Source organism: Chelonoidis abingdonii, chromosome 2 (genome assembly GCF_003597395.2).
Source record: "Chelonoidis abingdonii isolate Lonesome George chromosome 2, CheloAbing_2.0, whole genome shotgun sequence".
NCBI lineage: Eukaryota > Metazoa > Chordata > Testudines > Testudinidae > Chelonoidis > Chelonoidis abingdonii.
The window spans coordinates 41,694,991-41,711,620 of NC_133770.1; the positions used below are offsets into that span (position 1 = coordinate 41,694,991).

At 41.1% G+C, this 16,630-nt stretch overlaps 1 protein-coding gene across 1 annotated transcript in view; it reads right to left on the reverse strand.

The window, feature by feature from the left end:
- Nucleotides 1-16,630, reverse strand: part of MALRD1 (MAM and LDL receptor class A domain containing 1) — a 435,870-nt gene that overhangs the window by 278,548 nt on the left and 140,692 nt on the right. Inside the window, 2 exon segments of the mRNA XM_075061940.1 lie at nt 8,724-8,901; nt 13,029-13,205. Of these exon segments, the coding sequence (XP_074918041.1) occupies nt 8,724-8,901; nt 13,029-13,205 (355 nt within the window).

The window sequence follows — 16,630 nt, forward strand, 5'->3', positions numbered from 1 at the left end:
GTCTGAAAAGGTTGAAGTCATGCTCTTGAATAAGTTACTAGGTGTTATGATCCATTGCTACAGTTGTCAAATTACTTATATATATTACTACTAGAATCAGTTGAAAAGAAATGTAGGACCAACAGCATGCGTCTCCCCACACCCTTTGCAGAATTGGTTGCTTTGGGGAGCACAGTGACACTGTGGCCACGTCTACACTACGGGATAATATCGAATTAGCTAAAATCGGTTTTATAAAACTGATATTATAAATTCGATTTCATTTGGCCACACTAGACACAGTAATTCGGCGTTGTGCGTCCATGGTCTGAGGCTAACGTTGATTTCTGAAGCGTTGCATTGTGGGTAGCTCTTCCGTAGCTATCCCATAGTTCCCACAGTCTCCCCTGCCCCTTGGAATTCTGGGTTGAATCATTATTGTCGCGGGTGGTTCTGGGTAAATGTCGTCAGTCATTCCTTCCTCCGGGAAAACATCAGCTGACAATCCTTTCGCGCCGTTTTTCCCTGGATTGCCCTGGCAGACGCCATAGCACGGCAACCATGGAGCCCGTTCAGCTTTTTTTTTTTCCGGCACCGTATGTATACTGGATGCCGCGGACAGAGAGGCGATACTCCAGCGCTACACAGCAGCATTCACTTGCTTTTGCATTATAGCAGAGATGGTTACCAGTCGTTCTGTACCGTCTACTGCCGGAGAAAACTGGCAATGAAATGACGGTTATCTCTCCCCCTCTGTACTGTCCGCTGCTATCATGAGTGCCCCTGGCTGAAATCGGCCGGGGGCGCAACGCAAAAGCAAAATTGGGATTGACTCCCCGAGTCAATCCATCCCTTATGGTTTCTAAAAATAGAGTCAGTCCTGCCTAGAATAAGGGGCAAGTGTATTAGAGGACCAGTGTATCAGAGAGCACAGCTGCTCCGTGTCAGTATTCACAGGGGGTGCCCCTGCAACAACCCCACCCGTTGCTTCCCTTCTCCCCCAACCTTCCTGGGCTACCGTGGCAGTGTCCTGCCCATTTGTGTCATGAAGTAATAAAGAATGCAGGAATAAGAAACACTGATTAGTGACATAAAATGAGGGGGAGGCAGCCTCCCGGCGCGATGATAGTCCAGGCAGGACATTAAGCGGTGTGGGGGAGAGGAGCACAGCATGCTGCTGCTATGACAGTCCAGGCAGTACAGAATCTTTTCTTTACACAGGAAAGGGAGGGGGCTGAAGCCCCCAGTTGCTATGATGAAGCTAGTTATTAGCCGTTCTGTCCTATCTACTGGGAGTAACCAGGAATGTTGCCCTCATGTCAACATGTTAGATATTCATGAGGACGGTTATTAGTCCTATTGCACCGTCTACCACGGGGGAGGGGGAGAGGAGCGGATACTGCTCTTCACTGCTGCAGCATCGCGTCTACCAGCAGCATTCAGTACACATAGGGTGACATTGAAAGAAGTCAAGAAATGATTTCTTTCCCTTTTCTTTCACGTGGTGGTGGGGGGGGAAAAAACTGAGGAACTATTCCCAGAACCACGCCAGACACTGTGTTTGAACCTACAGACATTGGGAGCTCAGCCAAGAATGCAAATACTTTTCAGAGACTGCTGTGGACTGTGGGATAGCTGGAGTCCTCAGTACCCCCTCCATCCATGAGCGTCCATTTGAGTCTCTGGCTTCCCGTTACGCTTGTCACGCAGCGCTGTGTATCCTGGAGATTTTTTTTCAAACGCTTTGGCATTTCGTGTTCTGTAACGGAGCTCTGATACAACAGATTTGTCTCCCCATACAGCGATCAGATCTAGTATCTCCCGTACGGTCCATGCTGGAGCTCTTTTTGGATTTGAGACTGCATCGCCACCCGTGCTGATCAGAGCTCCACGCTGGGCAAACAGGAAATGTAATTCAAAAGTTCGCGGGGCTTTTCCTGTTTACCTGCCCGCTGCATCCGAGTTCAGATTGCTGTCCAGAGCGGTCAGTGGTGCACTGTGGGATACCGCCCGGAGGCCAATAACGTCGATTTCCGTCCACACTAACTGTAATCCGATATGTTAATATCGAATTTAGCGCTACTCCTCTCGTCGGGGAGGAGTACAGAAATCGATTTAAAGAGCCCTTTATATCAATATAAAGGGCGTTGTAGTGTGGACAGGTACAGCGTTAAATCGATTTAACGCTCTTTAAATTGATTTAAACGCATAGTGTAGACCAGGCCTTAGTTATGTACTGACATTTGTTATTTATTGACATTAGCCGAATGAAGCACCATAAGAGAACATGTAGGATAAGCAGTAGGACATGCAGGAAAAAGTTGAAATACATTGGTACCTCAGCTGAGTAGGGAAATGAGACATGTCTTTGCTAAATTTTTCCTATCCTATCCGCCTAAATGTAGCTGAACTCTATACACTTCTTGACTCTTGATCTGCCCCCCCCCATTTTTTTTGTGACTGCACTCCTGTGTGACTACATGACATTTTTTCACCTATCTTCAGCCCCTTAGTCCCAATCACCACTTACATTAGAACGGTTCTGATCACTTCCCTGATTGCTGCAAAAACTGCTTTTTACTGAAGTTTATTCTGGTTATTTTTCTCTTTTTATTTATTTATTTATTACCTTTTGAATGCCAAACCTGGATAACTCCTATCAGAAAAGCAGACACGAAGCAAGACAGATGTGCTAAGCATATGGTTATCAAGGGAGCTGTTTACAAAACAATAATTATCATGTGAGCTCAGAATTTAGGATTCATATCCTTTTTGTTGTTTTTGCTTCATTGGTTTTGATGAGATATTTGGATATGAATTATCTAATTCAAAGTTACTGCAGCAGAGAGAAGAAACAGATTCCTAAATATCTGCAATATTTGCAAAGTAGAAACCAAAGGTACCTGAATACTCCTATTAATTCTACAGACTTTGCTATATCACTAATGATTTTCTCTCAAGTGGAGATGAATTATGAGGCCTGCAGTTATCTAGTTAGCTACTTGCATAGTCTATGCACTTGTTTAAGCCTATATACATTACTTATTATTTATGACAGTAGCTCCTAGAAGTCCCATTGAGATGATTTATACGACATGGAACAACTTCAGTGAGAGATTGAGAGCCACCCACGCCAAAATAGCTGATACTCTGTCGGTTAGGGTACTCATCTAGCAAAGAAAAGATCTGAATTCAAGTCCTTGCCCCAGAGTGCAGATTCAGACCATGGTCTCCTGTGTCCCAGGTAAGTGCCCTAAAGGCTAAGACTTATATGAGAGGGGCATAAACAGACATACATGCATACATAGATTTGCTGTCCTGAAATTGACATTTCCAATTTGATGACAAATTCTGAACATTTTTGGAATCACACTGAATATTTTCAATTTGCTGGCTGAACCAAAAAAATCAATTATTCACTCAGCTCCATTGTAGAGCTTCCACCCTTTATAGCTATTCTGCTGGAATGCTGCACCATGCAGGTTAAATGGTGCTTCGCATTGGGCCAGTGGGGACAGGTTCCCCTCACCTCTGCTGTGTATGCTCCAGGTGGAAGGGACAGATAAAATGGAGGAAGCCCAGCTCTCTTTGGGCAGGCTGAGGAGGAGGAAGGACATGGTTGCAAGCTCCTGTAGAGACACCTGAGACTCTCCAAGCAGTAGGAGCTGTGGACATGGGCTACTCTGTGGACAATCAGATGACTGCAGAGATTGACGGGGACACCAAACTGCTGCCAGCCAGGGAGATGCCCGAAATGCACCTCGCAGTAGGAAATGACCCAGGGAATGTAATGAACATTGGTGCTTAAACCCTTAATGAGGAATCCCCTGGCTTCATAAGGCCCTGGGTTGGAACTCGGGGGAGCAGGAAGTCTAAATTGCTTCCAAAAAAATGACAAAATAAAACTGTAATTTTTAACTATGGTTAAATTATGGGGCTTTTTACAATAAAAACATAGTAATGTTACTAACATTAAAAACCTTAACATATTAAGCTGAAATGCAGTAATTCTCTTATATTCATATTAACAATGCTGTCAGGTTGAATGCTCTACAGTATTACTGTGAAACTAAAAATAAACATAAATCTAGTTTTAAACTACCATCAAAATAGTAACTCTTATTGCAATTAGTAACATTGGTATTCTGTTCTGAATTCCTTGCCACATATAAATGGTTATTTCCTACTTTCACAGAGAGCTGCTTGCATCTATCATTCCAGATAGAAAATCTTGTTTTTTCTTTATTTAGATTACTGAACATCTCTCAGATCATATAGAAACCCCATATTTCTTGACTGGAGCTCGAGCTGCACATCACTGAAAAAAGTTTGTATTTAAGTATACCTGACCTATTAGTATTTTTTCATACAACATTAAATAGAAGTATGTATGTGTCTGTCTAGCATACTTGTGTGTGTGGTCACACACAGATTAGACAGAAAGAGAGATAATGGAGATATTTCAGCATAGTCAATATTATAATTCTGATATAAATTAAATGAATTACAGTCTTTTTTAAAGTACAATTTCATATTCTTTACTAAATGTAGCAAATCTCAATGAAAAAGCAAATTATTGCTCATTATGCAAATGAAATGAATATTTTTATTGGGAGCTAGTAATTATCATAGTGATTCTATCTGGAATCGGCAGTTTGACTTCAATAATATCCTTTGAGAGAGTATAAGAAACACACACAGGAATGAAGCACTAGGAAAAGATTTTCTTTCCCCTACATAAGAGCCAATATAAAGGAGTTCCTTCCAGGCTTCTATTCAAGATTTCTGGCGTGTCCATATGGCAAATTCTGCCCCAAAAGGCATCATTCCAACCATATTCTTTAAAATGAAGGAGCAAAATCCGAGCAAATTAAACACTTGAGGTCAGCAGTCACTATGTAGAAAAAAGCCAATCAACTAGAATACAAGACTTAAAACTAGATTGAGTTCTTTAAACTGTTCCTCTCAGTCTAATTTTTTTTTCTTATGTGGACCATAGGTTTTGTGTTTTGTTGTTGCTGTCTGTTTAGAGGAAAAAGGCTGGCTCACTTGTTTCTTTTCAACCCATGTAATGCACATTAAGGTCAAATTCTCAAAACTAAAGCCTTTAAAATTTAATCTCCAGGGTGTTGTTGTTTTTTCATGCACAAAGCCCTACAAGTTGGTACACAAATTTAGAAATTGGAATAAGGCCTTTTTTTCATTTTTGAATCTCTGTTAACAAAAGTGATGTTTGCATATCTAGAGATGAGCACATAAGCCATTGCTTACAACATTCATAGAATTTTATCACTATAAAATACAATATCCTGATGGCATTGATCTATTGACAAAAGAGCAAAGTGAGTGGATTTATTTTTCAATATGATGAATTTCTGCATTACAGACGTGAGAGGTATTATTTACAAAGTTTCCATTGAATGTCTGTAGCAGTTTCAGTTGTACTGAACAGTATATCATGAGCATAAGAAAGGGAAACAGCTCTGCATACATTGTCCCCTCTACTGGATGGACAATCATGAAAAAGTTTAACACTATGAAGCAAAGAAACAAATATTTGCTCCTTTTCCCAATAATTTTCAATGAATGCCCGGGCATCACTGAGATAGATGATTTGTCTCATCATTATACATTTATAACTTGGTTCAACATCTCAATCAACAATAGAGAAAACAATTTTGTAAAAGTTTCTACTGTGGTTAAGGACTTCAATAGTGCATACTAGGGCTGTCAAGCAATTAAAAAAATTAATCATGCAATTAATCACGCTATTAAACAATAACAGAATACCATTTCTTTAAATATTTTGGATGTTTTCTACATCTTCAAATATTGATTTCAATTACAATACAGAATACAAAGTGTACAGTGCTCACTTTATATTTGATTACAAATATTTGCACTGTAAAAACAAAAGTAATAGTATTTCTCAATTCACTTAATACAAGTACTGTAGAACAATCTCTTTATCATGAAAGTTGAACTTACAAATGTGGAATTATGTACAAAAAACCTGCATTCAAAAATAAAACAATGTAAAACTTTAGTGCCTACAAGTCCACTCAGTCCTACTTCTTGTTCAGCCAATCGCTCAGTCAAACAAGTTTGTTTACATTTGCAGGAGATAGTGCTGCCCGCTTCTTGTTTACAATGTCACCTGAAAGTGAGAACAGGCGTTTGCATGGCACTGTTGTACCTCGTGTTGCAAGATATTTACATGCCAGATGTGCTAGAGATTCGTATGTCCCTGGATGCTTCAGTCACCATTCCTGAGGACATTTCCATGCTGATGACAGGTTCTGCTCAATAACAATCCACAGCAGTGCGAACCGATGCATATTCATCTTCATCATCTGAGTTAGATGCCAGCAGCAGAAGACTGATTTTCTTTTTTGGTGGTTTGGGTTCTGTAGTTTGTGCATCAGAGTGTTTTTCTTTTAAGACTTCTGAAAGCATGCATCATACCTCATCCCTCTCAGATTTTGGAAGGCATTTCAGAACCTTAAACCTTAGGTTGAGTGCTGTAGCTATCTTTAGAAATCTCATATTTTTACCTTCTTTGCATTTTGTCAGATTTGCAGTGAAAGTGTTCTTAAAATGGATCAACATCCTAAACAGCAATAACACGAAATACATGGCAGAATGCGGGTAAAACAGAGCAGGAAACATACAATTCTCCCCCAAGGAGTTCAGTCATAAATTTAATTAATGTATTATTTTTTTTAACAAGTGCTCATCAGCATGGAAGCATGTCCTCTGGAACGATGGCCGAAGCATGAAAAGGCATATGAATCTTTAGCGCATCTGGCAAGTAAATACCTTGCAACACCAGCTACAACAGTGCTATGCAAATGCCTGTTCTCACTTTCAGGTGACATTGTAATTAAGAAATGGGGAGCATTATCCTCCATAAATGTAAACAAACTTGTTTCTCTTAGCGACTGGCTGAACAAGAAGTAGGACTGAGTGGACTTGTAGGCTCTAACATTTTACATTGTTTTGTTTTTGAGTGCAGTTATGTAACAAAAATAATACATTGGTAAGTTGTACTTTTGTGATAAAAAAATTGCACTACAGTACTTGTATGAGGTGAATTGAAAAATACTATTTCTTTTATCATTTTTACCGTGCAAATATTTGTAATCAAAATATAAAGTGAGCACTGTACACTTTGTATTCTCTGTTGTAATTGAAACAGATATATTTGAAAACGTAGAAAAACCTCAAAAATATTTAATATATTTCAATGTATATTCTATTGTTTTACAATGTGATTAATCACAATTAATGAGTTAACCATATGAGGTTAACTGCAGTTAATCATCAGCCCTAGTGCATACCCTTAAATTATTCACAATCTCAAAGCAGTGAGTCACTGCTTCAATGGGTGGTGTGTGAACCTCCCCTTCGGGAAGGCTAGCTCCCGGCCCAGCCCTACCCCACCCCTTATACCCAAAGCCCTGCCCCTCCCCCTCCCTTTCCATCTCCCCACCTGCCTGCCAGGGCCCCGAGGCCCCCCTCCATCCTACTGTCAGAAGAGCCCTGGCCAAACTGCCCCAAGCACCAGCCCACCACCCAAGCTCTCCCAATCCCTGGGCCACTGGCCAGACTGCCCTAGCTGCACCAGCTGGCCCAAGCACTGGCCCGTCTGTCCCAGCCACCCCAATCCTGGGCCACCAGCTGCCATGACGCCCGGCAGGCCGTGGACTGGCTCAGCCCCCAGGCCACCAGCTGGCACAAGCATTGATCCAACCTGAGCTGCCCCAGGCCTCTGGCCAGCCTGAGTGGCCAGCCAACAAAGCTCCAGGCCACTGGTCAGAGCTGAGCTCCCACCAGCTTTCGGGGAAAAGGGGAGCGAGGACGGAGCCACAGCCCGGGTTCGAGAAGGCTTAGCTTCCCCTGGCCTATTATACATGCTGCCCATGTCTGCTTCCATCTGTATTCTCAGATGTAACAGATCAGCTCGTAATCCAGGCCCTAGAATCTGGGCCATGAGCCCCCAGGCAGGACTGAGACTGTGACCACCACCTAGCCACTCACCCGAAGATGTGGAAAAGTGGGATAGTGAAGCTGTAGCTCACAGAGGGCCCACAAAGCTTCTGTTTGGAGGAGATGTCCCCCAAGTGGCAGGGACACATTACTTAAACCAGAAAGAAGCACAGGAAGCTGTGCCTGGCTGGCTGGCAGCTGCTATGGACCCTGCCTACTTGCCTGATTCCTGAGCCCTGCCTGTTGTTGGTTCCTGGCCTTCTTATCCCAGAACCCTTTCTATTGCCAGTTCCTGCTTTCCTGCCTTATTCCAGGTCTCTGCTCCTATCCTAACCCTGACCCTGACTCCATCTCTGACCTTTGGCTTGGCACCTGACTCTGACCCTGGCTCTGGTTTCAGGCACCTGACTCTAAGCATTAAGCATGATTGCTCACTCTCTGGTCCCTACAGGAATACTGATTGGCTGGCTCATCTCAGAGCTAGTACTGCTGGAGATGAAAACTCAGCATTGTGCAGGACATGGTGGGGCAGCAATTCTCCTCCCCTGCTAATGGTATACAAGACATTTATATGTTAGGAGAGAGTTCAATTTTCACATGCACTGAGCCAAATTCTGCTCTTAGGGCAGTACAGGTCTAGAATAACTTAACACTAACACTAATGAGCAAATGACAGCAGAATTCACAAGTGCCATAGCTGACTAACCATATACAGTCCCAAGAGGTACGTGTGTAGGTGTGAACATCTTACTCACATTGTGTGATCAGTTGATGGCCTGTGGTTTTCTTCCCCAGGATGCACGGTTGCTCCATTTCCAAGGCCCCACTGGAATGCACTAGTGGAATGGACTGAAACAGTTGCTGCTGCCACTTCTCTTACTGATTGATACCATTCACATAAATTTTCACCTTCAAAATCACAAACTTCCACTGCTTTACAAGAAAAAATTAGAATATTTAGTATATATCTACTAAATGGGAATGATCAGACTGTTGATGTTGGGTCTAGTGAACAATTGGGTATAAAAGAATTGCAGTTTAGTTTCTTTAATGAGTGTTTATACAGCATCAATAAGCATGGCTTTCCCCTATTGTCACAATACCAATTCTACTCGCTATATTATTGGCTAAGGAATAAATTCTAATCTGGGGAGAAAAATCATTATTCACCTTGGTGTCTAACATCAGATCATATTATATATGAAAAGGACCTATTTCCTCTGGTGACGTCATATGCGAAGATATCAGTGTAAAAGCCATTAGCTATCAGTGTGATAGCAACTTTATGAAGGGAACTCAAAAAGCAAATTAGTTTTATTTTAGTAATCCAAATCATATCTGAATGCCTTATTTGGGTAGTATTTCAGCCTTCTGTGCCTTACCTGATCCCTTCCTGAAGATGGGACAAATGAGTATTCCAGTTGCCCTGTCCCACTCAGTGTCCCCACACACAGAAGCTAATGGTTAAGGCTCTGTGTTTGTCATGGAGGTCACAGATTATGTGACTTTCCGTGACTTCTGCAGCGGCCGGTGTGCCTCGCCTGGGGGCCACCTGAGCAGCTCAGACAACCACTGGGCCAGTCACATCAGCTGCTGCTGGGGCAGTCTCATCCTCCCACCCTCCAACAGCAGGAGTTTGGGTGTGGGAGGGCTCAGGGCTGGGGGCTGGGGTGCGGGGCAGCGCTTATCTAGGGTGGGCTCCGTGGGAGGGCTACAGGAACTCTCTTCCCTCAGCTTCTAGCTCCCTGTGCTGGCAGGCACTGCCCCTACTGCTCCCATTCGCTGTGGTTCCCCGCCAATGGGAGCTGCAGAACCAGAGCTTGGGGCAGAGCGGAGGCAGCACATGGAGCTCAGGCGCTGGATAGGGAGCCTGCCTCAGACACGCCACACTTCCCTCCCCCCAGTGCCGGATTTGCCCCCCTCCGCCCCAAGCCGTCCCCTCCCCAAGTTTTAGTCAGGGGTATATAGTACACCTCTACCCCGATATAACACGAATTCGGATATAACGCGGTAAAGCAGAGGGTGCACACTCTGGTGGATCAAAGCAAGTTTGATATAATGCGGTTTCGCCTCTAATGCAGTACGATTTTTTGGCTCCAGAGGATAGCGTTATATTGGGGTTGAGGTGTAAAAGTCATGGACAGGTCACGGGCTGTAAATTTTTGTTTATTGTCTGTGACCTGTCTGTGACTTTTACTAAAAATAACTGTGTCTAAAACATAGCCTTACTAATGGTCATTTCCATTACTTAGGGAACTGATCAACTGCAGTGTAACTTCCAAAATACTTTATAGAAACTCCAAATTTGCCTTGTGGTGCAGGTTCCAGGACTTTCAAACAGATTAGCACAGTTTAGTTCAGGGGACCGCTCTGAGGATTCTACAGGGGAATGTGAAAGTTGTATTGCTAATCCATGCAGCTTGTAAAGGTTGGTGCTGCTTAGGGCTCATGTACACTTACAGCACTGCAGCTGTGCCACTGTAGCACTTATTGAAGATGCTACCTATGCTGATGAGAGAGCTTTTCTCATCAGCATAGTTACTCCACTTCCCCAGGAGGTAGTGGCTATGTCACCAGGAGGAGCCCTCCCATCAAAGCAGCGCTGTTTATTCTGGGTGCTAGGTCACTATAACTACTTCGCTCAGTGTAGACCAAGCCTTAGATCAGGGATCAGCAATCTTTGGCAAGTGGACTGTCAGGGAAATCTGCTGGCAGGCTGGGACAGTTTCTTTACCTGCAGCATCCACAAGTTCAGCCAATTGCAGCTCCCACTGCCCACGGTTCATCATTCCAGGCCAATGAGGGCTGCGGGAAGGGGCACGGGCTGAGGGATGTGCTAGCCGCCCCTTTCCGCAGCCCCCACTAGCCTGGCACAGCGAACTGCGGCCAGTGGGAGCTGCGATCAGCCGAACCTGCGGACGCTGCAGGTAAACAAACCATCCCAGCCTGCCAGCGGATTTCCCTGATGAACCACTTGCCAAAAGTTGCCGATCCCTGCCTTAGATGATCTCTGTATTAGTAAGTTATAATGTGTGAGACAACATGTTGTCCTGGGTAACCTCTTTGGGGGACTAGAGGTTGGGGAATGAAGGGGGGGATAACAGAGCAGCTTTATTAGTTTAAAAAGTTACAGTAAAGCTAACCACAACCAATGTCTCTGCCTAATTATCTATAAGGTTAATAATGCTTTCTGACAGTAAGAAGAGGCACAGTCTAAACTATCACACATACTCTTTTACAGTTTTACATATTTTATAAATATTATGCTTTAAAGTGCAATTGACAGTGGATAACACTCTTCTGTGCACAGATTGCTGCCTGCAGGACGTACTTCAGGCATATTCAGATATTGCCATTTAAGCGATGAATTGCATTTATTTCTGTGGCAACTGCAGACTTCAGATTGCATGCAGTAGATTAAGCAGTATTCTCCATAGCATTTATCCCCCTGAAGAGATGAAGGGTGACTTGGAAGACAGACAAAGTGAATTTGTGAGAAAAAACTTGTTCTACCCAGTGAGCTCTGCTTCATGCTGAAGTTTCACTTCAGTGTTTCTCCTCAGTAACTAAAGCTGGATGAATACTGCATGAAAATGTCCATCAATATTTGAATTTGTAAATCACTTCCACTTTTTCCATTTGGGTTCACTTACCATGGACACTCAGTGGCTAATGTTTTATTGAAACAAATGTTAACAGAAAATAGATATCAAAATCACATGTGAGTGTATTTGTGGACAATATATTTTATATTCATACACACACAAACAAAATATTTCACTTTATAAATGCTCACACATTTAATCAAGAAAGAAAAACAATATCATGTGATTTGGCTGACCAATCATAAGCATGCAATATCTTAATTTTTTAATATTCATAATCAATCTATATAGGAAAAAACTGAAGAGATTGGTGAAATTAAAATCAAATAATTTTGAAGAAACTGCTATATTCAAGGAAGTTTCTTGAGTATTAATAATTTTAAAAAATCATTTATTATTATTTATTTATACTATGGTGATACACAACAGCTGATTGTATTCAGTGCTGAACAAACATTTAGACTAGAGTTGGCTGGAAAATGCTCTTTCACTGAAATCAAAATTGTGCATGGGAATGTGTTGATTTCAACAACATGTCATTTAGAAAAAGATCTAAATGAAGCATTCAATAATATCACAACATTCCATTTCAACATTTTCAAAACCGAATGTTTCCAATTTTGAAACTGCTTTTCATGACAACAATTTTATTTTGTATTATGATTTTTTTTGAAAGTGGAAATCAAAACTAAAAGTTTTGATTAAACATAATTTTTTTAAAAAAATGTAGTTTTGTGGCAATTTTTGAAATTCAATGTTTCATTCAAATTCAGAATGAAAACAAATTTGGAAATTGAAGAACTTCCAATAACCTCGAAATTCTGGTTTCCCACACTTCTAATATAGACACAGTTCCTGTCCTGAAGGGGTAGTCTAAATACTTTTCCTCTTGTGAACTAGCAGACCAGGATTATCAAGGACTATATTTTAAGGCACAAATATAAAGCAACAGTTTGATTTCTATTATTAAGTATCTTGATACTAGAAATCCACCAGGAGCAACCAACAAGTTACTTCTTTGTAACTCTTCTGGCTATATCCACTTTTCCCTTAATGTCATATTATCTTAATTTTCTTGCTCATCAACAATTGCCTTGCTGCTTTAAAAAGATGAGCAGTAATTACTGGTTCAGTTAATTTCAGAAACTATATTTATTTTTTTTAAAAATGGCTATGTATTGCAACTAAACACTAAGTGATATAAGCTTTTGAGTAAGTAATTTGAGTTGAAATATGAAGTGTCAAATTCCAGTCCGCACATTGGAAGGTTGAAGATGCATAACATCTCAGATTCCCATACTACAAAGCTGAAGGTTAGTTTTTCTTTGGGGAAGCTTACATGAAGATTAATGCCAGGACATAAATACAGAATAGCAAATAAAGATATGGAATAATTAAATATTTTAATATCCCAGAATTAATGTGTTAGTACATCATAATAATTAGTTCACTGACCACAAGAGGACTCATCAGACTTATCAGAGCAGTCAGGTCTGAAATCACATCTCTGGATCATCTGGATGCAGTGGCCCATTTCTCTACAGACAAATTCTTTCTCTGTGCAATTGTTCGTAAGGAGTGTTGCAGGAACTGAAGTTCCTGAGGGTGTTGATGAGATAGTTGGCAAATTTCCTTATGAAAAAAATAATTCAAACAATGTCTTTATTCAACACTTCTTTGATCTCTGCACCTGAACTGTGGAATTGCTATGAGTATCTCCTCCTATCTAACATCCTTTTGTTATCATCTCCTTGCTGTTCGGTCATTTGAAAGAAAAAAAAAAAGTTACTTTGACAAGCACCTTCCTGTCCCACCACTCTAACTGTGTCATGCCAATTTCCTCTCCACTGGATTCCTTTCTCATCAGGTTTAAGCACCTAATTCCCACAGTCCACTTCCAGCATCTGGCAGTCAGAGGCCAGGGACACCCAGAGCATGGGGTTGTATCCCTGACCATCTTGGATAATAGCTATTGATGGACCTATCCTCTATGAACTTATCTAATTCTATTTTAACCCCATTATAGTTTTGGCCTTCACAAAATGCTATAGCAATGAGTTCCACAGGTTGAGTGCTTATTACCTGAAGAAGTACTCCTTTTTGTTTTCTTTAAACCTGCTGCCTATTAATTTTGTTGGGTGACCTCTGCTTCTTGTGTTATGTGAAGGAGTAAATAATTTCTTATTAACTTTCTCCACACCGTCCCCCTTTAATCATCTCTTTTCCAAGCTGAAACTTCCCAGTCTTTTTAATCTCTCTTCATATGGAAGCTGTTCCATGCCCTTAATCATTTTGTTGCCCTTTTCTGAACCTCTCCCAATTCCAATATATCTTTTTTGAGATGGGGCGACCACATCTTCATGCAGTATTCAAGATAGGGGCGTACCATGGATTTATATAGAGACAATATGATATTTTCTGTCTTATTATCTATACTTTTCTTAATGATTCCCAACCTTCTGTTAACTTTTTTGACTGCCACTCCAAATTGAGTAGATGTTTTCAGAGAACTATCTACAATGACTCCTAATTTAGATCCTATCATTTTGTATGTATAGTTTGGGTTATATTTTCCAATGTGCATTACTTTGCATTTCTCAACATTGAATTTCACCAGCCTTTTTGTTGCTGACTCACCCAGTTTTGTCAGATTCATTTGTAACTCTTCTCAGTCTGTTTTGGACTTAACTATCCTGAATAATTTTGTATCATCTGAAAATTTTGCCACCTCACTGTTTATCCCTTTTCCCAGCTCATTTATGATCATCCCACTATTCCTTTTTGTTTTTTTGTTTTTTTTTGACCACCTTCAGCTTCCTCTGTTTCTTCATACAAACTCACCACTGTTTGTATTGGGGCCTTGTCCCCTGAAGCTCTATCATTTGGAACAGACTTCTTAAATCCTTCTGCCTCCCTGTCTAGTTTCATTTATCAGCTGAAGACATTTGCTCCTTGGTCTATATCTCTTAATTTCCTTCCCCCTCCACCATTGCAGATATTTTTACATTAACTTTGTATCATTTAACTTTATACATTGTTTGTGTGAAAGATGCCATACACAATAAAGTTGTATTGTGCACTATTTAGATTTGATTTTAAAAAAGGGGAAATGATCCATGAAAAAAGCATACAGCATGCAGTACAGTCCTGCTGGACCTAATCATTTTGCCTAGAAGAAGTCTGTGCATGTTAAAACTATGTTTGTCTGCATGAGAGTCTGCTAAGATAGCAATTCTAGGAAAATCATTTTGTGCTAAAATGTCTGCTGTTCTTCTGCTTTCTGTTACTACTGTCAGTCAGCTGTCAGACCATATATTACATTTCATTTTCTTCTGCAGCTAACACCAGCCCTCTTAGAAGCTTACTCTTTGTTTGTTTGTTTTGTTTTTGCTATGAAACATGGTAGGCATGGGATTTTGTAGATGTCTTGGGACACAAGGTATGATGTTTCTGTAGACATTGTACCCAACTAGGTAGTGAAGACTTCAGGCAGACAGTAGTGTCATTAAAACTATTTGCGTACTGTAGCGTGAGTGTTTGACTTCTTTGTTTTGACATTATCAGAATAATGTCTTCATTTAATTGATTATACACATATGTATGTGCAGATCTCTCTCTCTCTCTCTCTCTCTGTGTCAGTCAAAAGATGGAATGAATTTTGCTGAGTGAAATTTTAATATATTTACACTGCTTTAGAAGTTTGGTGCTCCTTCAAGAAATCAAATTACCTTGTTGCTGGTTATGGAAAATAAGTTCCTGTGACTGACTGTTAGATCTGCTGACATTTTTTCCCTCCACCCCTAGATACTGGAACTTCTATCTTACAGAGCTTATTTTCTAGCTCGTGTCCCCAGGCATCTGAGCACAGTTTCTTCCCCTTACACATCTAACATGATTTTAGACATTGAGCTGTAGTATCAAGAGGCACTTCCTTTTTCTATACGCTCAGGACTCAGGACACGAGGCATATCTAACATAAGAACGGCCATACTGGGTGTCATAAATATAAAGGGAAGGGTAACCACCTTTCTGTATACAGTACTAAAAAATCCTTCCTGGCTAGAGGCACAAAATCCTTTTACCTGCAAAGAGTTAAGAAGCTCAAGTAACCTAGCTGGCACCTGACCAAAAGGACCAATAAGGGGACAAGTTACTTTCAAATCTGGGGAGGGGAAAAAGGCTTTGTTTTGTCTGTTCGTTGTCTGTCTGTTCTGTGTGCTTGCCAGAGACAGATCAAGAAGGCAAGCAATCCAACTCAATTAGAATTAGTAAGTAATAATAAGGGAATGTGTTAGTTTACTTTTATTTTGGCTTGTGATTTTCCGTGTCTAGAGGGAGGTTTTGTCTAGAGGGAGGTTTATCCCTGGTTTTGCCTAGAGGGGAGATCCTCTATGTTCTTGAGTCTTTTGTTATTCTGTAAAGTACTTATCATCCCGATTTTACAGAGGAAATTCTTTTATCTTTTCTTTAATTAAAATTCTTCTTTTAAGAACCTGATTGTTTTTTCATCGTTTTAAGATCCAAGAGTTTGGGTCTGTGTTCATCTGTACCAATTTGTGAGGATTTATTCTCAAGCCTCCCCAGGAAAGGGGGGTGTTGGGCCTTGGGGGATTATTCTCAAGCTTGCCCAAGAAAAGGGGTGTAGGGGATTGGGGAGATATTTGGGGAAGGTAGGGCTCCAAGTGGCCCTCCCTAAATGTTTGTTTAAATCACTTGGTGGCAGCGTTACCTAATCCAAGGAATAGAGGAGTTTTTAACCTAAGCTGGTAGAAATAAGCTTAGGGGGTCTTCATGTGGGTTCCTATGTCTGTATCCTAAAGTTCAGAGTGAGGAGGGAACCCTGACACTGTGTCAGACCAAAAGTCCATCTAGCCCAGGATCCTGTCTTCCAACAGTGGCCAATGCCAGGTGCTTCAGAGGGAATGAACAGAACAGGTAATAATCAAATCACATTTTCTGCTTTTCACTAATTAGTTTTCCAGATATCAATTGCCACAATATTTCCTTTCTGTACTCAATAAGCACACTCTTGAACCTGCTTGAGGACATTTCCAGGA